Source organism: Teleopsis dalmanni, chromosome 2, assembly GCF_002237135.1.
Source record: "Teleopsis dalmanni isolate 2A chromosome 2, ASM223713v2, whole genome shotgun sequence".
In the NCBI taxonomy this organism is placed as follows: Eukaryota; Metazoa; Arthropoda; class Insecta; order Diptera; family Diopsidae; genus Teleopsis; species Teleopsis dalmanni.
In genome coordinates this window covers 134,862,968-134,888,437 of record NC_051847.1, presented here as the reverse complement: position 1 = coordinate 134,888,437, position 25,470 = coordinate 134,862,968, and the positions used below count along the sequence as shown (strand labels likewise).

Sequence of the window (25,470 nt, the reverse complement as noted above, 5' to 3'; positions counted from 1 at the left end):
ATGTATACTTATATAATATTACACATTTTTAAAATAATTTAAATTATTACATAAATAGTTTTAATCTAAACGAAGTCCTCCTGCTTCTTAAGCATTATTTGCGCCTCCGGTACTTTACCGTCAGCGGCTTTGATTGTTAAACTGCGGCGATGTATAGACGAGCCATGCAAAGTCACATTAGTTGTTGCCGGTATTGAGAAACTGTTTTTGTACAGTAAAGCCTTCTTCTTGCAAATGCCAAATCTGTAAATTATTTTATATCTTCAGAAATAATTAACAAAAATATACCAGCAATGTTAAAGTAGCAGCTGAAAACGACTTACTTTGAAAGCAGCGTGTATAAATCCTGTCGGTATTGAGATGTTAATATGGCATACAAATATGGATCGGCACATGAGTTCATAGGATAAAAAAATACAAGCAAAATTTTAGATTTTGTCACATTTATCAATGGATAGCCAGCCAAAGCAGTAAGTCCAAAGAAAGCTATCGGTGCCCAGCAAGAGAAATTTGTAAAAACCTAAAAATCAAAGAAAATATGTCATCACTTTCCGCTACACACATAATTATTTATGAGTTTATTTACCAATAAAGCCATTTTCTTTGCAATGCTCATATCCCCGGGATGCGCATTACGAGAGTGACGTGTCTCCTCACCAAGTGACATATAAATTTGTGCATAACAAATGGCTATTATGAAGAACGCCAAACTACTCATACCAAATATTGTTACCAAATAAACTGTGTCTATGGGTTCACGTATTTCCATAGGCAAACATATACTAAAAATATTAATAAATATTAATGAAAGTAATATGACATACTTGGAGTCAATTCATCTTACCTTGTAGAGGAATAATTGCTGATACCAAAAAGTGGTAGGAGTGACATGACAACTGCGTAAATCCAACCACCAAACATGATAAATGCTGCGGGTTTTATTTTGATACGTTTGTTTAGGTACATCGCTCTTGTTATAGCCAACCAACGTTCCAAGGTAATCACGGTTAATGTAAAAACCGATAAGTGACTAGCAAATACTGTCAGAAAGCCGGCTATTTTGCAGCCGGCACCTAAGGGCAAAAAGAAAGCATATAAATTGATGTGATTCACTAAAGAAATTTGAGCAAAGGATTTTAATTTAAGTTATCTAAGTTATTGTGTGATGGTAATATTGACATATAATGGCAGATATTCAACTGATACCACTAAGTTTTGTATCATGAGTGCTATCATATTATGCTAATTAGGTAAAATAAGTTATCAATGATAGATATCAAATGGCATATTCTATTAAGACTTTAATAGAATAGTCAGATTAAATTAACCGAAAAACACTGTAGGAAGCACGACTAACATATGAGCTTTGCCTTTCATATACATAATATCCAAAAAACGTTTAAGAAGATTTGAACATCCGTTTGATACAAAAGGAATTTTGTTGGTAGATCATCTCCAAACTGGTAAAACAATAGGCGCTGGTTATTATACTCGTCACGATGCTTTAAACAAATTTTGGAATGGAAAAATATATGAAAATATTCTATTTTTTAAAAGAAAAAAATTGTATCAATGAAGATAATGCTCATATGACTTAGATAACCATCACTAAAATAAGTGAATTACAACAAATCATGCAACCACCAGAGCCTCTTATACTACTACTAGACCTCAGAAAGCTTCTTAGAGGAAACGATTTTTATTAAACAAATTCGTAGAAGTGGTCGGAGGGGGCTATTTTGTAGATATATATACAAAGATCGTTAAATTAAGAAACTACAATTATTATTTACTACTTTCAGCACTTGAGTATTTAGCAGTTATTTGATTACTATACATATAGCGCTATATAGCAGATCACTTTAATTTACATTCGAAACACTGTTCCCTGTACGGTTTCAACCTTTTAAGCTTATGATTGTTAAAGGAAGCTCAGGAATTGTATTAGGTTGTTAACTTTCATACTTTCAACATATAATATTCCAAATAATAATCTGCAAAAATATTTGCTTTAATCAACTAAATGAATAACTTAACATATGTGCTTACTTAGACTCTTAAAATGTCTTAGTGAAATAATTATGATACTGTATCATATTTTATTTAAACTCAGCATGACTTGTGTACAGTAGTACCTATATTTTCATATAAAGCATCACAAGTTTCTCATTTATGCTATAAAATAGTTCGATAAAAATTATATTTTTATAGCTTATTTCATCACATGTTAAAGTCTATCCACATAGAAAAGATATTCATACAAATTAATATTAAACTGACTAATTACGTATCACTTTTTGGGTCCTTTTTGGGTAACCAATAGAGTTAATTTATTAGCAGCCTGCTTCCCTACTGACCTACACCGATGCATAGATATTGGTTACAAGACAAAATAACATATATTCTGGTTGAAATACAAATGAAATTATATCATATATATCATGTACCGCTCAAGTTTTAATATTTTCATTGAAATTTCTTTTTGAGGTATAGATCAAAAGATATTATATTGCATTAGAGTAAGTAACTCATTTTTAATCTGCCCTGTTACATTACTGTGAAGAATATTGAGACCTCAATAAATTCATTACTAATGTACATTTTCCTTACATTACTACATAAGTGATTTGTTGATTTTGAAATCATCTTCTCAAATACTAGATTCGCTACGCCTAACCGCTTTCATATGAAATCAAAGTGAATTAAAATAATTCGTATTTAGAAAACCATTAAAGTTCTACTCAAAAAATATTTAATGGGATATTTAATTAACAACTCTGAACATTTAATAACTGCTAGCTATTTCATCCCTCTATAAAATATTTATTAAACTTAATCCATTACTAAAAGAACTTATGTCTGACTATAAGTTATAAAATCTCCCTGAATACATGAACAACTCCTTTACATACAAAATTCCCACTGTGATTAAGGAATTCATTGCCTTTTTCATACTTACCATATTGCCAGTCGTATGCATAATTAAAATATTCTCCCATCGAGTGTGCATCAATGCAAGCAATCAAAAGCAAATATAGTCCCAAGCATAAGTCCGCGAAAGCCAAATGGCACATTAAAAACCTTGGCACTGAGGCAGTTTCAGATCTAATGGAAAAGTAAATGAACATTGTAAGCAAACTCAAATTTGATAAGAAAAATAATTAAGTTTGCCCGTAGCACTATTGACTTACTTAATGGACAAAATTACAACTAAAACCGCTACGTTGCCAATAACAGCCAAAGCAACAACAATCCAAACCGATATACGCAGCCATTGGTAGCCCATCACATCTTCACAGGGATTAAGTGCATCTGGCATTGGATAACATTCAACATCACGTTTTCTGTGAAAGAAAAATTAAATTGTATTATTTCTCACTTTTTATTTCATTGTATTTATTAAAATAAAAAATAAGTTATGTGGTAAGTGCTTTGCTTGCAAATTGACTACTTTTACAAAGATAAACAACCAAAGGGTTTCCCTTTAACCTTTCACTATAAGTTTACGCACTTATAAGTAATCAAATATTAATTTAATGTTTTGAATAATAATTTTTTTGCTTAACCCTAGAGGAGGCAAGCAGGTAGTCGTGTACTTAAAATGCACTTTAAATTATCATAACATGAAAACTCTATAATACTTGAAGTCGTACCTTCTGCTCAAAAAGTATTCGGATTTTGTAAATAAAACACAAATTTAAATTTTATTCCAAATTTATTTTATCTTCTTCAAAATATGCTCCTTCTGAAGCGATACACATATGCCAACGCTTAACTCAATCTTCCATACACTTTTCGTAGGCCCGTGCAGGTATGGCTTTTAGTTCCTTCAGCGAATTCTCTTTTTCCGATTCAATCGACTCAAAACATTTACCACGAAGGGGTAATTTCAGTTTCGGGAACAGGAAAAGGTCGCACGGCGCCAGATCCTGCGAAAAAGGTCTATTACTTAAGGAGTAGTTAACAAAGACCAAAAATCTTTTTGAGCAGAAGGTATAACTACATTAATTACATTATCATATATTTTTTGATAGATGGGCAGATAATTTTCCACATACTCTTCAATATTTTTGTTTCGAGGTTTCCCTTCTCTTCTTTCTGCTAGCAATAAACATTATTTTACTACTTTTCTAACTTATATTTATAACGTTAAACAGAAAGGGATTTTGCGGGTTTAACATAGAATTAATTGGCTTTCCTAAATAGCTTTATATATCAATTCTAGTATTTAAATGCCTTATTATTCGCTGTGTGTAGCTCACTATTCATCAATACAACATCTCTTTTCTAAACTATCATAGATAAAATTCTAGTTAAATGTATTTATGTGAAATCATTGGGTTTTTGAGGAAATAGTCTATGTAGTAAGAATACTTATATCTCAAATTTTGTAAAAACAATTGCAATAACAATAATTTCTTTTGAGTATATCATACATATGTATATGTATGGAGTATATCGCTTCCAATGAATAATATTGAATAGTATCTACAGCTGCTTATTTTAAAATAGTTTAATGTTGAAATTACCATTATTTTCAAAACCACTATCGTTATGAACAATAGACACCAACACAACATTTTTGTCCTCTCTTGGCACATATGTACAAATTCCCATATTGTTGTAAAATCGAAGCAATGTAGCACCATATATGGTATAGCATTCCTTTCATAAACTTTATTTTGAAAGGATTTTACAATTTGGAATTCTCACAATCAAAATATCAACAGACAACAGATACAAAAAAAACTTATCCATAGTTATCTGAACTATATCTTATTATTCCTACATTATGATTGATTTTATATCCAATTGTTAGTTAGCCTGTATACAGTCAGAAAAACATGCTCTAACGACATACTGGTATGGATGAACCAACATGATGCGTTGAGTATTAATATTTTGACCTGAGATTTAGCTAAAATGAGTTTAAATCAACCAAATTATTTTTCCAAATATACTATTCTTCTTTAAATAAATAAAGTTGATGTTAACTCATTTTAATACTATACTTCTTTAGTTTGGATAAAAGGTATTGCTTGAATATAATTCTTTCATAATGAAGAAAACACTGTGTATTGATTATTAGGTTCGCGCTTGGCTTATCTAAGCAACTCCATGAACATTATCACTATTGAGTATATCTCGAATTTTCGCGTTTTTATTAGATTTAAAGTTGTTCTGTCTTCAGTTTCTCAAACAGCTTACTGAAACGAATAGGGTCCGCTCAATGTGTGTCTCAGGACACAGTGCATTTGAGGGGAAACAAGAAAGCCGATGAACTAGTCAGTAAAGGGACAAACTCATATTGTATTGCGTCAAAACCATTCTGCGGTCCTACATGAAGCATTATTGAACTTAAAATTAACGAATAACTGCCAAGAACAGGTCAAACTGATTGGGATAATGTAATTGTCTGTATACAAACTAAAAACTCCATGCCAAATCGATTAAAAGCCAGAAGCAACTAATGGGAGCTATAGGAAGCTACTAATGCTGAACAGAAAAGGCATACGATTTGTCACAGGATTTCTCACTGGATATTACGGAGTAAAAAAACATCTATTGAATCTAGGTATTACAAGTGATAATTGCTGCAGATTTTGTCACGAAGTATAGGAAACGGCAGAACACATTCTGTGTCATTGTGATAGTCTTGCCACACTCAGACTTCGGTACTTATCAACTGTCTATCCACTTGTAATGAAAACAGGCAATATCTCTACAAGGGCCATAATGGCATTTTTAACTGTGGGGTTGGAAATCAATGATCGCAAATCATTGTTGCATTCATTGTTTTCTATGTTTGGAAAAATTATCGTTTGTTTGACACATTCAAGGTAATTCTGCAAAAATGCAAAACATAATAATAAATATCATATAGTGAGGTACAAGTTCATATTCATATTAACTGCTTCGTATACAGAAACCGATTTAAGGAGATCTAAGTTCAAATAAAAATATTTGTTAAAAAAAACATGTCTTCTGTAAAATAATCCACAATACCTACGAAGGGTTTGAACCTCAAAAATGTTACTTGTATATGCTACTGGCTTTCAGCACTTAAATTAAAACAAACTTCATTTTAAAGAAAAGCAAAAGAAATCAATTAGGATGCTTGCGAAACCGATGATATAATAATGTTATTATTATAATTTGTATACTCCTGAGTTAAAATATACAATATATTAACTAAGCTTTCGCTTACCTAAAAGTAAAATTTCCGCAATATTCATCAAGTTGACTCTCGTCAGGATCAATTGTTATCTCTTCATGAAATATGCCAATCTCCTTAATCATTGATTCTGACATATAATCACCACCATCTATATAATCTGCATCATCAGTCGATTTTGATTCATTATTCACGATTAAGTCTGAGTTCATCACTCGACTGTTTAAAAAAAGAAATAGTGTAAATATATTTAAAGTGAATATTAAAAATAGCTTAAGTAGTACATATACTTGCATATATATCAAAAGCAATTGTAGAACTTATTTCTTGTTTCTAAGTCTTACTTGCTTACTTGCTTTTTTTATTTAATCTAAATATAATCCTTTACCTATAAAACACTCCATCTGGTTGCAATGTTTGTGTTCCAACATACTCACTACTTATATCAGTCTCTTTAGCTCTCGTATAACGTAAGTTATCCTTACTTTCACTACTTTCCATGTCATTTCCTGTCTTGATGCACTGTTTTTGCCACTTTGCAATTTCATCCATACGCTCAGCGTGACGGCGAGGATCATGTCTGGATGGAAACTTAAATGCACAGCAATGAAAGGAATGCGTCAAATATGCTTTTTGTAAATTCTATAAATAAAATACAAATGAAGTAAATGTAACTTTTTATAAAATCTTTTATTGTACATAAAAATAAGAGAAAAAAATTTTATTTTGTGGAATTTATTTAATAGAGTTACCTTAAAATTATAAATAGACGGTATCGTCTTTAAAGTATGTGTATTTGCAATGCGTAGTATCTCTATATCCTGCAGGCCAACGGACGGTAAACGTACAAGCGAAGTACTGGAGAGATCTCTATAAAATTTTGAAACTATTGTTAGGAATATAGGTATAGCCTGCTAATATCTAAGTGATTATTAAAACTTGAGTATTTTATTAAACAAATTATATGAAAATAATATATGAGCTTCTGTTCCTCTCATGTTACAGAGAGTATTGTGAAAGTTGTTGTTTTTGATATGTGGAGGTAATTCAATCTCAATACTTTGGTCAACTTAACTAACTAAAAAAATGTGGCAATATACCACATTCTACGGATATTTTGTGATAATATTAGTACCAAGTTATGGCAGAATGCAGAATTAGCTTAAAATTAATTGGAGTAATAATCTGTGAAAACTTTTTGTCAAAAAGTTTTTTGTGATGAATTTTTCTATCAATTGGTGAATATGAAGAAACTTCAGAAAGTACGCAATACAACAATTCTAATTAAAATGTTGGGCTATAGTACTTCACATAAATTTAAATTTTTGTTTTTCAAAAATTTTCCCAGAAGTGTGATTTATTTTGCTTTGAATTTTCAAGTTTGAAAAACAGTATTTAGTTATTTCCGTCAATTTTTACTCACATAATAGGAGCATAAAATCAAAAGCATTTTGAATGCAGAATATGCCAAATGTCAATAGTTTGCTTTAGCCAAAATATTTACAAAACTGAAGGTAAAATGCTGTGATATGGAAAAGTGTGGCAATCAATCTATTTATGTGAAACAGCAGGATATGTTTATGTTAATGGAAAAATTTTTTGAAAATCAATTTCAGTTTTCCTTATAATTTTAAATATCTGACTCATTTCCAATTTATATACGCAATTGCAGGGCAAAGCAAAATGCTTAGCCTTGGCTTCAATGAAATTCGAAAATCGTTAACAATAAGTTTTATTAAAAACAAGTTTATTATACGCATTAATTCTAAAAATTATGTATTTTTCTTATAAGAAAATTGAACCATTAAGGCACATAACAATTATTTCCAAATATAAACATATCAATTTTATTTTTAGTAATAATGAATACTCATTTTGTTATGTTCTTAACAAAATATTTACTATAACAGCATCATAAGTTCCTAACATTATAATTTAAATATAAAATGAAAGTTCTGCCTATTCTGCAAAATATAATTATAGTTTAGGCTTGGTCGACCCTAAAAGTACGATCCAGAAAGTATGCAACAATCGATGATAGGAAAGGGATTAGAAAGCATCCGTAAAAGAAATCAAAAGAAGCAATGATGTCAATTTACATCTCTTAAATAGAATTTATAGGTGTTTTTCCATTGAAAACTGGACAAGTGGTCACTGTTACTTCGTACACTTCGTATCCGCTTATCACAAGTTTTCGAAAATTTTCCAAAATACTAGGAAAAAAAACTACACCTATACTATCTGCATAACGGATAGTATACAAATACCTAGTAAAATCGAATGATATACTGAAATCAGTGTACCACAAGTTTTCGAAAATTTTCCAAAATACTAGGAAAAAAAATTACACCTACACCTTTCACATCACGATAATGCACCCGTTCACACTACTGAAAGACGAACAACCTCATTAAGTTCTAACAGATCGAAAATATTCGTCCAGCAACATATGGTGTTCTTTGGAGAGAGCACCCGTCGGTTTCTTTCTTTTTTCTAAAAGAAAAACAAAAAAAATCACTGCAAACTTGATGTAGGTTTATTATAATATATTTGAGAAGCAAATAGAAAAGAGCAACACATTCAAAATCCACTTCCATTTTTCTACCTGTTTCATATTGTAGTCAAAATAATATCATTTTAATTCTGAATTTCTACTTAATTAGTTCTTCAATATTTCTATATTTCAATTTATATGAAAATATTTAATTACAATACTTACAACTCTTGCATGCTAATGCCATAAAATGCATTTGGATGGACTTCTTTCAATTTTAGATTCTCTTTTAGGGTTCTGGAATTAATTATTAAAAAGAAATATTTTTGTTTTATTAATTTTATTTATACGTATATTTGCTATATATATATGAACATAAGCTCAACTATTTATCTGAAATATACTTACAGTTTTGCTATTTGCGAGCCATAAAATGCAGAATCATCTACAAAATTTATATCATTATTTGCTAAAATTCTAAGAATATAAAAAAGAATAAAATTATTTAAAAGTTTTTAAATTAATTTTATGAAAAGGAACTATTTTAGAACTATTTAAAGTTAGGAAAGGTTCGAACAGTAATACAGCAGCGTTGTATCGTCAGCCAAATTTTTGTTGTTGTTGCTTCATTACTGTTCGAACCCTTTCTAACTTAAATTTAAGATATTTCACAACTGAATTGTATAAATTCAAAAGATGTAGTTTTAATTTTTTATATCACGAAATGTTCGTAAAATCATTGTTTGAAAAGTCTTATGTCTTGATACGTAAACTGTCAAAAAAAGTCTCTCTGAAACGGTGCTTAAGTCAAATCCACTTTTAAGATAATGAACTTACAGTTTTTGTGAAATTTATTAAATTTTGTTTAATAGATTTTGAAATTATTTAATTAGTTATTTTAATAGATTTTCATTAATTTTTTTTTTTTTGATAAGATCATATATAAAAATATTTTCTTATATTTTTCTCTATTTTCCATTATCCATTATCTTAGACTTATGCCAAGCAATTGTTTTGGCCTATAAAATAAATTGTCTATAGGTTGTATTATTGCCTCAATGAGATATGAGATATAATGAATGAGATATTTAGTTAGAAAATACTCTATATGCTTTTGTAATAAATAATAGACTATTTTCACTATATTACACTATAGTAGTGTATATAGATATTCTCTAATTAGGTATGCATCTATACTTACAATTGTTCAGTCTTTATATTAATAGATTTTATACCAATTCGAGTAATGTGATTGTTATCGAGATCTCTAGAAAACATTTAAAATAGTATTTATTTAATAATTTTAATGAAATTAATTCAAATGAAAAAATGATAAATATTTAATGAAGATAGTTAATGATCTTAAGTAATAAGAAGTAGGAAAAGTAATTACTTTAAATACTGAATTTAAGAAGCCTGAAATTTATTGTAGCAACTGTATGACAGTAATTTAATTATAATTAATTAAATTATATGGAGTTTTCAATATAATGTCAGGCACCTTTGATAAGTTTAGGTGTCAATAAAAACTTTTTCTTATATAATAATAGTAAGAACTAAAATTTTATGTTGATAAAATTAATATTTCATAACTACAACTATAAGCATATCACATCTTCTGTATAGGCAAAAGAGTGGCATATTCCATGAAATTATATCTTTCATTTTACTAGCTATAACTATCTATCTATATCTGTCTATCTATATACTTTCTATAATAAGATTTACTATAGTAAATAGCACAATGTGAACTATATAATATTAGTGTGATATGGCTATAGAGCTGATATTGACTTAAAAGAATTTATTGCAAAATATAAATTAAATCTGAGTAAGATTTAATTTAACAAGATTTTAAATCTTTCCACTAATATAATATGATAATATTTCCATTTTAATTTCAACTACACACTAGTACAATATGAAATAAAATAAGAAATGCTTACATTGCGGATCTCACTTAGAACAATGGATGAAATTACATTGGACTGAATGTTAGATAGCTTATTAAGAAAATAATTGAACTTTATCAAATCACCAAGAAATGACAATTACACGGTTAGCTCTTTTTAGACGGGAAGTAGTGAATAAAAGTGCGAGTTTCCTAGCTAAGGAAACAAAATAAGCTAACATGTTCTGTCAGCCTTTTATTGTATTCTTTTCTTATATTCCCAAATTCAGTTTTAACTAAGGGAACTTGTAGATCTCAACGGATGCTTTCGTTTTAATATACCATCAGACACCAGTGATTATTCTCAATATTTTTGAATGAGCTCATTCAATAATTTCAATATTTGAAGCACAAGTTTACCAAATAGCTGGATATCATAAATCTATATGATTTTTATGATGCTCTTATACAAAAGTAAATAAGTAAAATAAATTAAAAACTATTTCCTAATTGCTTTATAAATGTGCTTAATTAGTCAATAAGGGCAATAAGCAAATGCTTATAAAATACTGATGCATTTATAATCAACTCCTATACTCAATCAAAACAATAATTGTTAAGGATTCACCTATTTAAAAAAAAATCCACCACCATTTTTAAAAATTCATTCTACATTCACAATGCACATAAAAATGCAGTACTTGGTGGTTTACACTTAAGACCATCTTAAACTCGAAGACAAGCGAAATAAACGAAAACAACCCTATATTGTTTGCAATTATAATTAAGATAACTTGAGCTAGTATAAATATAAACTAGTATAAATAGAACTAAAGATATACATAATTTTAAATGGTATTAGTTACCTATAAGGATTAAGCGTAAGCAGAAGCCTATCTAGATAATAAAGTTCACCGATAGTTTAGTAGAAGACTTAATTGGAATATGATGTAGATAGTATTTTCAATACAAAAAACAATGAAATTGCCAGCGCAATAATCCTCTTTTTTTATCAATGGATGACATGTGGCTTGTTTTGACTTTATTAATTTAAATTACTGCACTAATACTCACATCATTTGTAAAATATTTTGAGGTGGTAAATGTATTAAATCCGGCACAGTCATTAAGCCGCTATTTATTATTCGGCTATAAAAAAAACATTAATTAAAATCACTTTTGCAGTAAATATTATTAGTATTACACAACAAACATAGTATTTATAATATAAAAACCAAAAAATATTTTAAATATAATATACATCGCTCTGCACTCTCATATATTTCACAGAATTATATATATATCTATGCATTTTAATATTAAATATATTTTTAAGTTAATCAATAAACTTTAAAAGTAATGCACTAGTTAAAAAAATTTAAATAGATTTTTTATATTATTTTTTCATTGATAATTTTCAACAGTTTAAAATTTATTAAATGAAAGTGCCATACCGGCACTTTCAATGTCTCATATAGTACAATACTCTTTTATGATGTTGTATATTAAAACCTTACTTAATAAAGTGTTAATAACGTTTGTTATTCATTTTTTTGTGTACTTTTTTTTAATAAGAATATTCTCGTATATGTCCTCAATATTAGTAACACAACTTCACTATGACATTTATGAAATATATTTTTCTCGTTGCAAAAAAATCAATTTTAGTATTTAAACATACTCACATTATTTTTATGGTGTCTGAAATGCCTTGGAAAACATCCTTTGACAGATACGTTAACATTGGTGCATGGGAAATATAGCTGCGTTTCAAAAAAGAGTAAATGTTAAAAACTATAAATAACTTGTAGTGCAAATAAAATTCTACTAGGAAAAGTAATTAAAGCTTTTTGATTTAATGAAAGATTGCAGCAATAAATATTTCAACTTCGTCGTATTCCGCGCTGAAGTAATTAATAGTATCATTAGCGTTGTGCACTTTGGCATATACGAGTATAAAACATTACAAGCTGAAATACGATATACAAATAGTTCCACTTACATGGTACGCAGTAATTTTAAGGTGGCGAATGCGCCATCCTGGATTGTTTCCAACTGTTGTAAATCAATCAGGACACTGCAAACGTAAAACTTTTGTTAAACTGAACAATTCACACGCTTAACATATTTTCTGTACTTACACATCCAACAGACTTTCTGCGTAAACTTTTAGTCCTGTATTTCGTAGTCTAGGTAATCCCGCCGAGGCAATTGTCAACCTTTGCATTGATACTGTAAGCGTTTGTGGTACACGCGTGAGTGCTTCGCCTTCGCATCTGCATTCAACTTCATCCTACAGAAAACAGAAGAGAAAATGTGATTTTGCATTTTAATCATACGATGCACATCTGCCTATAGAATACTTTATGTAGTTTTATGGTTTTTAAACATTTTCACACTATAGATTATTATAATCTTTGATGAGCTACGAAACGTGCAAATATGCGAAATAAAATAAATACTCTTACGAGTGTATTAAACTCACGGTAAAAATGTTACTTTTTACTTTTATCTTCAAGAATCCTAGTAACAGTATGCATAATTTCCTCCCCTTTCATTAATAAAACTCAAGACTGTAATCATGGATACGAATACAATAACAACATACCATATTTTTATAAAGAGCATATAATCAAGCTCCTTTCTCACTTGGTGGTAAGTGTACTTAATTAAAGGGCGAAGTACTTTGCTGTCTAGTGCCAACGAAATTGCCACTTGTATATCAGCAGTAACAATCTCATGCAAATTACTTGGTTAAGTATGTGTTGATATCAATTGACTTTCGAGATACTTTATTAGGTGTTGAAGTTAAATCTATTTTGTATGTGAACATTTCTTTATTAAGTTTAGAATTTGAAAATATAGAAAAAGTCGAAAGTAAAGAAAGTTAATTAAATATACTGAAAATTCTACACACTTTCTACATTAATTTAGATGAATTTGAAAAGAAATATAACTACACTCAGAAAAATATGCTCTAGCCACATTCAAGTTAAATTGACCTAATTATTTTGTTAGAGAAATCTTAACTCATGTGGTAAAGACGATATGAGAACCAACATATGGTATGGTTGAACCAACATGATGCGTAGAGTGAAAATATTTTGACCTTAGACTTAGTTAAAGTCTGATGAAATCAATTAAACTATTTTTCTGAGTGTATATTTGAATATATTATTATTTGAAAAATAAATAAATACAAAGAATAAATATAAAGAAATATATACATATGTTTATAAATCTATCTTACATTGCAGCTTTAAGTTGATTTATACTTTTCACATGATATTATTCAACCTCTTAAAAAAGTGTTAGTTTCTCTAACGACTACGTATATTTTAACCAAAAACAGCTAATTGTCGAATCTTTAGAGCTAATGACTTAAAATACAAAGTCATTTATTAATTGTCACATATCTTTCAAAATGAAAATCAAAAATTATATATTTGAGACTAATGAAAAAATCACAAAACTACAGACTGGTATCTAATTGAATCTAAACGTTTAAAATATTGAAATTAAGAAATAGGTACTTGCTCTTCTTCCAACCAATTGCTTGAACCAATATAGACTTTTTGAATCCAACAAAGTTGTTCAACTTCTAAAAATATTATGAGAATTCAAAATTCCAAAACAAAATTCTGAGATTGCTATAAATACGCTTGTGTACGTTCACAATAGTGATCTTGAAAACTATCTTGACAAAAAAAAGGTAGTACCGAATCATCAGTCTTACTGATTCAAGCAAATGGAAGAAACAAAATAATGTTAAAAAGCAGCAACTTTTTATGAAATAATGAACATCTCTGCAAGTATTGTGCAGAATACCAATAAAATTTACTGTACCATCTAAAATTCAATTTAAATTCTACTAACATTATCATCTTTCCTATCATTGTTAATATTATTGTCTATTTACTTTCTAGATATCAAAAATGTATAATAATGCATTCACTTCCTCACAATTTATTCTCATTATTCTGCACACTTCAACTAATGATAAATAATTTTATTATATTTAATTCTCTTCTAATAATTCTGACTGCAATCATGGATTGAGTCCCCACTTAAACAAAACAACCTTATCCAGATAAAAAGAAAAACAGATCTCATCTCGTACTTGTTATGTTAAGTATACATCCGTGTTAGTAAGTAAACAATGGTTTCAGTGAGTTAAACAATCTGACGTTTGGTAATAGCATCCTTAAATTGCTACCTTACCTACAATAAAAATCTTACAATCTATAGCAATATAAGCAATATAAAAGGTTCTTCAATGCAATTTCTGAACTTTTATTTTGACCCGAGTTTTGCAACAATGGTGGCAGTAAACCAACAGTTGAGTGTGTGCTGATGAGATATATTGAAATTTTGCATCAAAAATATTGAAAAGAAATTTTTGGAGTAATAAAACAATAATTTCTATCCGTTAAAAATCTTAAATCACATCTTGCAAGGCTCAGAAGTAAATATTTTAAATAATATACCCTTGTCTTTCTCATTGAATAATGCACTGCAAGAAAGCAAAAAAAAATTAACTAATTATCTATTATCCAGCAAATTATTATTTTTTAATGCTTCTATTCGTTATTTGTTTTTTCTATAAAACCTTATTATATTTTTGTGTACTCTGTATTTGAAAGTCCTGTACACCTTAGTTGTGTTTTTGCAATTGAGTTTTCTAATTTATTTCTTTAATTCAATTGCTCCAAGGAGACAATAAATAAACTTTAAAACAACATTAAATCGACTTAATTATTTCCAACATTTATTTATTTATTATTTATTCTAACTTTGCGTTTATTTAAGTAAAATGCTACATAAAATTTTAATTTAATAATTGCCTCGAAATGAATTTAATTTTAAATGAATGTGCAACATAGCGTATGAGTGACAAATAATAAATGTGATAATGTCAGAAGTAACAAATTTATTTATGATTACTACTAAACTTTAAATGAATGAAAAACAAAAATTGAATTTCACTATAGCAAGAATGTAAGTATAATTCACTCCTTAACTGAATTTAAATTTTGGTACTTAAAATAAAATTTTATAGTTCTTTTATTTGCGTCCTCTCTTTTTACATGCATTAGGAAAATTATAATAAAATGTCTCAATCTAAATGTTAAAGCTTGATATCTTTTTTCTATTTTTACTACAATAATACAATAAGCTATCGCAAATAAAATATGTAATAACACAAAGTTAAAAAATACTTAATCATATAATAAAGCTCTTTATGTCTGTCATATTAACTTTGCAACCCAATGTGTCAATTTTGTAGCAATATGAGGAAGTTAATTAGATTAAAGTCATCGAATACACTCAGTCAAAGAAGCACTACACTAAATATAACATTTTCGTAAAAGTGTAGTAATTGTCAAGAACATATAATAAAAGTGTCAATCGCTGATGGGTTTGTTCAAAGAAAACTTCACAATAAAAAAATAAAAATATTGTGTATGTACTATTATACACGTCTTGCTGTTATTGAAAGACATTGCTGCACAAAAAGGACTTCCTATGCCCCTTTAACATATTCCATGTGTGCATATCAGTGGCGTGGAATAATAAAGAAAGCTTAAGGCCAAAACGTTTAAATTCGTGTTATTCACTCATGTAGGAATGTCGAAGTAATATACTTACTCCCATAAGTTAGAAAAAACCTAAGTGATTTATTGAATTTTTTATAACAAACTCAAATTTGACAGGGCACGAGTTCAATATCTGGTACTTGCAGTCTCAAAAAATTAATTACGAATAATTAAATACAAGAACTATTTCCAAGACCACTGATGATGGCAATACCCGAAACAGTTGTATGATCAGTCAAAAAATCAATTAATTAAAATAATATAAAATAATCTTGTTGTTGTTACTTTACTTCAAACCTTGTTGTTGTTACTTTTCAAAAAACCTCTTGACAAACTTAAATTATGACGATACATTTATATATTATTAACAACTATGATGAAACCAAAACCACTTACATTCAAATATTACATCAAAGTTCCCAAAAGTAGTATCCCCGCTACTAAAGACTGAGTTAACTTAAGTAATAAGCACATTTATTTGTTTAGGATCTAAGTCGCAACGTTTGATCCAATCACTTCGGATTCGCCTGCATTATAGGTGAATAGTTCGAATAATTAAAAAACTAATATATATATATATATATATATATATATGTATATATATATATATATATTATAATATATTTTATAATTTCCTATAACGTCATCCCTTGTCACAAAATCCAGACTAAAGCTCTGGTATACTACATACCAAAGTTGTCTAAAGTGGTCTAAAGTGATAACTGCGGTCTCTGTTTTTGACATATTGAACACGACAATAAATTCGTAAAAAAACATTCAATTTTCGAACATAAACCCTGACATTTATGTTATAATACTGCAAAAATGCCAAAAATTGCATTTAACTTACATTTTCTTAAATTTTCGTATCTCAAGTGGACATTTTAAATTTATAGCAAATGCAGAGTGCATTTTTTTAAATAGTTTTCTATCAAGTAACGTTTTCCATATGTTGAATTTTATATTTTGATGCACATTTGAAGTAACATCCAAATTATTTTGCTATTTTAATTAAATTAATGAGTAAGAAATCGTTCCATTTTCCAAGCAATTTAATATGACACACATAAGTACATACGTTACTTCATTTCATGGACAGATGAATTACGAAACTATTTATAAAATTGAGTACATGTAAAATGTAAAAAAAGTTTTAATATATTTTGCAGAATTTTATGGCATAAGTCTTGCTAATTAAATAATAAAAATTAGAGCAAAATATAAATAAAATTTTATTTTTAAAACTTATAATTAATTTTGTGAATTAAAGATATGGACATATTTAATTAGTGACTTTATTTTGGGAATCACAACATACAAGTAATCCCTAACTTTGTATAAATTATTCATTGTCTACTCAAAATTAGATTAATTAGTAAAAGTTATTCTATTTAAAACTGTTCGTATTCAAATTTTTTCTTATTAAAAGATATTTAAAATATAATTAAATTAAAAAAATATATATTAGTACAATTAAGCAACACAATTCTGTGTATTTTTAAAGTTGATATTGTATATGTGCAAATTAAAAAAAATGATACCGTATGAGAACGGAAGCGAAATGAGCTAGAAAACTCTAAAGTGACACTCATCAAAAATAGCTAAAAGATGGATAATGATAACCATGGATTGCTGCTTTATTTTTAATAGATCCCCTACGTTGTATAATACTAAAGCAAAGAAGAAATAAACTGAAGAACATACAAGAACACTACATGTTAATAAAATTAAAAGTTATAATTTTAAAATAAAACTTAATTATAATGTTATGTTGAACTAAATTTTTCTAACATGCACAATAAACTACAAAATAATAATAATAATACTCAGAATTTTTAAATTGTTAAATTTATACATAATATTATACACAACTGTACTGCATTGAGATGATGATATACAACATAATAAGACCCCATTGGGAAGAAACAACTATACAGATCGCCATATTAGACTAACATATGTATATCGTATTTATTTATTTATTGTAAAAATTCTCAAAAACGCAATTCTCACCAATCCAAAAATAGCATATGCAACAAAAAATTTCGTACATGAATTGCTACTAACGTTTAATATTAACCGATATATTTGGTTATATATATATGCGGTATATTGGGAAGAGCGTTATTTAAAATACTGGCTTATAATAGAATCAATACTTTAGACGGATTTCGTCTATAACCCTGTATCCTAAATGATTAGTTTAGGTTTTGGTTAAAGAAGCGATCTTTTACACCGAAACCCACTTGAACTCAAATAAGGACACGTTGTAATACCACGGACTACCACTGTTCAAACTCTTACAACCATCGTAGCGTACGAACAACTCTGAAAGGCTTAACTCTTCAATTCAAGTTAAAACACACACACCCTTAAAGTCTATAAACTTAAAATCCCTAATTTTAAAAAAAGGAACTTAAAAAAGATTAAAGATTTTTAATCTTCGGTTGTCATAAGATAAGCATTGACAAAGAATTTGAAACAAGAAAATTCTGCTCCTCTTCAGAGCCACAAATACGACTAAAGTAATTATAGAGTCCACTAAGTCTTATAGCATATCTTTCTCTCCTTTTCTCTTCTCTCCTCTTCTTTAGAGCTACAAATACGACTAAAGTCATTGTACAGACAAAACTCGATCACGTCTTATATTATTTGTTCCTAATATACCACAAACATAGTACTAAACACATTCAGCTTTAATAAAAGCAGCTGACTGGTGCATTTCTTGTGCAGTTTACATTTAATAACATCTTGACATTTGAAAATAATTTTAATCCCTTGCTCAGGTATTGTTAGCTATACTTAGATATTTTTGTTTAACTCTCAGCTTGACCGTTGTAAGAGTAATACCAATATTACTCATTAATCTTGTAGCTTAATATCAAAACCCAGAGTATCTGTCTTAAAAAGCTCATGTGCACTACAGTTGCCTGATAAGTCCGTGGGTCCAAGTACTCATATGAGTTGGACAGTGACACGCCTAGTTACTTTCACATCGAGGTTAGCTAGTAAGCTAACACTATTGATAAGTGTGAATTACTATTAATTCGACAACTAAAAATGTTAGTTTTTTTCTATTTCCGGTTCAGTTGCGAGTGAAAATTTTCAAATGAGATCGATTACAAATTAATTTTTTTGTCATGATATATTTCGTCAATTATTTTTTTTGAAAAGGCGTTAATATCAAATTTATCAATTTTAGTTTTATAAATTAAAACGGGTTTTAAACTTTTGAATTTAACTAATCAACAACTGAAAAGGAATAGGTACATATGTGTATATAAAGAGGTACTAAACAATAATATTATAATTTTTAAGGTTAATTTTTTCTTGCCGATAATGGCGTGTCTCTTTATGACGAAAGAAACTATTTAAAAGTTAGATGGATTCGAATAGCAAAGAAAAGACAAAGACAAAAATTTTTTATTTTTAATTTATTGAAATTTGGCTGACCATACAACGCTGTTTCGAGTATTGCCAAGTACTCTTCATCAGTGGTCTTTGGAAATAATCGAATTTTATTTTAATTTGTTTATAGTCCGTATATAATTTGTTCGGACTGCAAGTGCCAGGCTTAGAACTCGTGCCTGTCAAATAATATTCTAAATTATTATATTCTTTTGGATCCGGTCAAAATATCGGTTTTTCGGTTTAAGGTTTATTTTCATTTCGAAGCACTGATTCCGACAACTTTCATTTTAGGAGAATTAAGAAGATTATTTTTAAAGATAAAATAAAAATTAATCTCTTAAATTTAAGGCGCTGCGTTTTTAAATGAACTTTAAAAGACCAAATTAGTGTTAATAGTTTTGTATTTTAATTAGTTTATCCTATTTCATATACAGTGTATTAAGTAGTAAAAATATTTCAATTCGTAACAAGAGAACATTTAAGTTGTAAACTACTCTTAATTTGCGTTCGTGCAAAGTCAAGGTAATTTAAATAACTAAAACAATAGTAATTTAAATAGCAATAGTGATGATTAATTAGTAATTTAAATAATATATTTAAATAGAAGTGCATATATATACTGTTATGAACCACTGTTTGAACTTGTGTGCACCATAACACTGGACTTGTTTCCATCTAATAATGCATTTTGCTGCTAATACTTAAAGCAAACATTGTAAGCTGCACTATTTTCGTACCAGCGTTCACTGTCATCACATTAAAGGGTGACAATACTAAAAAAATATCTAAAATGTTTTAAACCAATTGTTTGTTTTAGCATGCAGTGACATAAGGCTAACAATCGAACGGATTTACATTGTGACATCAGAGGGTTACGTTTTACTAAAGTCAACAAGCAAAGTCATTCGGAAAAGTTAAATATTTTAAAAGTAACTCAATACCATCAACTTAAAAGCAGGAGTTAAATTAGTACACAACGACAAATATTGATTTTAGCCTCATAGGACTTATAAGAATAAAGTGAATTTGCAAAAATTAACAAACATAAATTTAATTAACAACAATTAATTAAACATGGTTCAGTCTTATGTGTTTCTATTAGTGACCACTAATTTTTTATTATAAAATTAGCATTAAAGAAGTGATAAAAAATATATTGCTAAGCATTTAAAGAAATCAAATAAATAATATATTAGACACGTGCATCTTTTTTATCAAATTAACTTAATTTATTGTTTTTCTTAAGAGACAAGTTCACTTAAGCATTAAACATTAAAACATTTATTCACTCCACTTACTTTAATTGTCTTCCATTTCATTTATAATAATTGCTGCTTTTTATCTTAATGTCATTTACTGAAAGCGTGAATTGGAGGGGATGTCCTTGTAAGATTAGTTTCAAATAGAGGTGGTTAGACATAATTACAGACAACGAATGCATTCAGCTTTTTACGGAAATTAATGAAATCAATACTTAAAAACAAATAAAAGTGAGAACAATTTTCCAAAGTGTTTAATTGATTAAACGATGTGCTTAAGTAGATTATCTACATCCTTTATTTTATATTGAATGTGAACAATATTATCAAAAAGTATAGAAAAATATATCACTTCTTTATCTTACATAATATATCCGATAATTTTTCATACTCATAAAATGAATAATTTAATGTTTGTAAAAATACAATATTTCACTATTGAAATACAAATTTATATTAATTATTTCAACGATTCTAACAGTAAAATATATATTTTCAATAGCATTTAAAATAATAAAAAGAAATAATAAATTCTTACAATAACGGTAAAGTATCATTAACAAAATATATTTATTACAGTATAATATTTGATTTTAGTCATTTATTTGCTCATAAGTTAGACAGACACTCAAAGCAAAATTAAGATTCCTTAAGATTGAAGGGGTAGTACATACCCTTTCAAATAAAAGTGGAAATTTTAATATTTCAGTGGAATTATTTAACACACTATATTGTATATCTTCTGGTATTTAAAATCCAGTTATTAACAAGGGATACCAAATTTAAAATATTTGAAACTCTTTACCGTCCATTTTTAGCAAATGCCTGAGAGATATAGGACCACAGGGATGAAGACTTCAAACAGTGTAGAATGATTTAAAAAAAAATATTATAAAAATTTATAGCCCTATAAATTATTCGAGACTATTATTATGATCACATTATGCAAAAATCGAAAATGAAATTATAGAGTGTTTTTTGCTGCACGAGAACTTAAAATGATAACACAAGACTGAAATATTTTTGAAATGAAACTGGAATGAAACTCAATAATTTCATAGTATTTATTTTTGAATAAGATTTCCAGCATATATTGCCATGACTAAGAATTACATGGTCTATTCGATCAGTCCAAGTTTTAACTATGATAATTGACATATTAAGACATGTGGTCGTATGGCGGCAATCATCAATGGTAGCCAAAAGAGTTGCATCAATATTCTAAGCAATAATTTTTGCTTCATGATATGTTAGCAGCAAGCATATCATTTTATTAGAAGAGCATAATGAATCTGGAAATATTAGACTTTATAAGCTGTCAATGATACGTTTTTAACGAAATATACTAGCTTTCAAACTCTTATATTTACTAAGCAAATAAAAAAGCTTCTATATTTATCTTTCGACTTAGTTAAAAAAGAAATTTCCAAAACTATCTAATTAGTCTCTTTAGCAATGTTCCAAATGTTTTAAATACGAATATTTTTGAAGTTTCCTGGATCTGTACTTAGAACTGAACTTTGCAAAAAATTACTTCTAAAATAATTATTTTATTATTTATTATAGTTTATTGATAATATCTAAAGGCTTACGCTAACAATTAGAAACAAATGTTTAATATATATTTTGGATTAATATTGTCGACGTTTTGAAGTTTTTATAATCGTTTCTGCGAAGCAAGTTATTTTAATAACATCCTTTAAGCATTTACACATTATAAATATTTATTTTGTTAATTATTTTTGGTTGCAGATAAAATGTTGATACTTTAATAAATGCAGTCATAGAGTGACTCATAACAAAACAACGCAAAAAGTAATCGTAACCTTTCTATGAAAGGTTGATTATGATAGTTGTTACCCTACATAAAGATTTATCTGAGGCAACAATATGCAATCCCAATTATGGGGTTATTCATTTTCGAATAAGATACTGTTGTAGTAAACTATAGGAATTTTATAAGCTTCTTTAGTTCTAAATTATATGATATAACCTTTAGCAGTCATTATTATTTAAACAACTTTTTATATACTTTGATATATTGTAAAATTCATAACTGGACTCGATTTAAAAAGATTATTGAGCTTATGGTTTACTAGGAATTAAGGATGGCAGGAAATAAGTGGATACGATGAAAGTAGATCTATACTGTAAATGCAATCATGCTTATGATTAATGACAAACACCCTCTGTCCTTAGGTATAAAGTGATATAACTATTGAATTATTTATGGACAAGAAATCGTGTATGTATATACGTATGTGATTATTATATATCTTTAAGGTGGAGTTAGGCACATGTGTTATCAGTTTGAATAGAACTAAGTTATGAAAATAAGTTATAATGTCATCCTATGAATAATTTGCATTTTTAATTCGATATTATCCTCCACCTCATAAGCAACACATTGTGGCGCCCAAAACATTAGGGGTTCTAGCTCTGTACATGTTTGATAATATTGACATTTAGTCGTCTGAAGGTGTATGCTATCCAGCCCCATTTATGCTCCTGAATTTTTATAACCATAGTACGACTTGATCGGGCACGAAAATTGATATTGATATTAAAGATATATATTAAAGAAGTATGAATTGTATCGTATTAATATGATCAAGGGAAGAAAAGTTGAATCAGAACCAAAATTGGTTTTCTCTCTATTTTATTTGAATCGGAGGCAAGATTATAATATCTTAATTGTTGTAGTCGGAAATATCAAGTTTTTGTAAAAATTTATTAAATGTGAACTCATTGCACTGACTTTACAACTCTTCAGTTTATCATATACATACATAAACATATAATAGTGGCCAATTTTGGATCATATTTAAGAAACTTTTCATGAATGTTGCACAATTCATGTCTCGAAAGAATCTTAATAAACATTTATAAAATTATTTTTCATTATTAATGACCATAAATAATTTGAAGACGTAAATTCAATAACCACGTCGTATAAAAAACATACAAAATATATAAATTTAGCCTTTAACTTATCAAAGAAGGAACCCTGCTATTATCGAACCCTTTTATCATAAAATACCCATAGATAAGATAAGTAAGATTTTAATTAATATGTATCAAGTTTTTTTTAATAGACTACAAAATTAATTACTAATACTACAAGAAGAAAATAGCAATAAAATCTAGTTACTATTACCCATTAGACCATTAGACAACTAAAAGAACGAGTTGACAGGGCACGAGTTCAACTCTTAGTACTTGCAGTTTCAAAAAATTATTTACGAATAATAATATATAATAAATAATTTCAAGAACACTGATAATGAGTATTTGGCAATACTTGAAACAGCTGTATGGTCAGCCAAAAATTCGTTTAATTAAAATAATATAAAAATAAATTTTGTTGTTGTAGTACATTACTTTTCGAAACCTCTCTGCAACCAATACACTATTTAAAAGCTAATTTCACAGCTAAGCTTAAGTTTTCATGTACAAAAACTAAACAAATATATTCAGATTATGTAAATTTAAGATAAAATATTTTTTACAAATAATTTCCTTTTTATAATAAGCACTTACCTGATTAGTTGAATTCCAACAACAACAATTCCAACCGGAAGTCGTTGAAGTTTGCGGCACTGTTTCCGTTGACGTTGCGTTTGCAACATGAAATATGGCATCTTGATGGTATTTCTCTACTATTGTCGCTATCGTGGCTGTCTTATTTCCTGCTATGAACTGTCGGGGTGCCGTGGCGTTCCAGCGTTCATCAAAGCCTTGTTTTTTGATGTCATAGCAATTGTTGAAGCTGGACAAGTCAATGGCGTACGTATTCTGACAAGACATTGTTGCTAAAAATATGAGAAATCCATATGCAAATTTCAGTAGATGTCGCCGCGAGTCGTTGCCTATAGCTCTTTTACAATTGTTCAGCATTTTTCTATGCAATTGTTTGTGTTTGGCATACATTGTTTATTGTTTTTAACTTGTTTGTTGAAAGGTACCGCTCGAGGCGCTTTATTGTTGGTTTGGTAAACAAATTTTCTGGTGCGGAAGTTAGAAATTATACTCAACAATATTTTTCTTTTTTTCAAATATTTGTGCAATTATTAGTTTATTATTGCATTAAATTTGAAAAGTATTTTTATATAACTTTTAGCAATTGTTTTGCTTAAAAAGCTTTTATCCATGTTTGTGTTGTGAAGCTTGGAAAACTGTACGAGAAAAGAGAATTAAAGTTACACAATTAATTTTGTTACGATTAATTTTAATTTTAAAAATGTTTTTTAATTAAATTTTCCATTTATTTACTTTTGCACATAAATATAAGTTAAGGATTCTCATTTCAATGCGGTGAATTACCAACCAATCATTGCAAATTTCATTACCATCGGTAAGTAAAATTACATTTAATCAGTATTCCCACAATATTATTTAAATATGCAGAGAAATTTTATTTAATTTGCAATACAACAGAAAAGTGAAATGAGTGAAAATTGTTTTCCGAAATAATTTTTGGGAAACCACTTAAATGCAGTTGATTTGCTACTCTTAATTGCTCTAAATGGATATTTAAATGTGAGATATATTCACATTTAAATATCTAAATATGACAAAAAAATTATCAATTGTAAAATTAAATTTAAATTTTTTTCATTTAATTATTTCTACAGTTAATTTAA

General features: G+C 28.1%; 1 protein-coding gene across 2 annotated transcripts; it reads right to left on the bottom strand.

Moving 5' to 3' along the window:
- Positions 1-24,955, bottom strand: LOC119686019 (follicle-stimulating hormone receptor). Of its 2 annotated transcripts, none has more exons than XM_038100468.1 (17): positions 24,368-24,955; positions 12,702-12,853; positions 12,563-12,637; positions 12,246-12,323; positions 11,635-11,709; positions 9,871-9,936; positions 9,078-9,146; positions 8,895-8,966; positions 6,928-7,045; positions 6,564-6,817; positions 6,209-6,394; positions 3,192-3,344; positions 2,960-3,105; positions 845-1,073; positions 587-782; positions 324-520; positions 1-261 (listed from the first exon to the last, which is right to left on the bottom strand). In XM_038100468.1, exons 1-17 carry the CDS (start codon positions 24,755-24,757, stop codon positions 66-68), a joined length of 2,652 nt encoding a protein of 883 aa, XP_037956396.1. In that variant the 5' UTR covers positions 24,758-24,955; the 3' UTR covers positions 1-65. The 2 variants fall into 2 exon arrangements, with proteins under 2 accessions (XP_037956396.1, XP_037956397.1); XM_038100469.1 differs by having other exon boundaries at positions 1-243; positions 24,368-24,954.
- Positions 24,956-25,470: the final 515 nt, after the last annotated feature.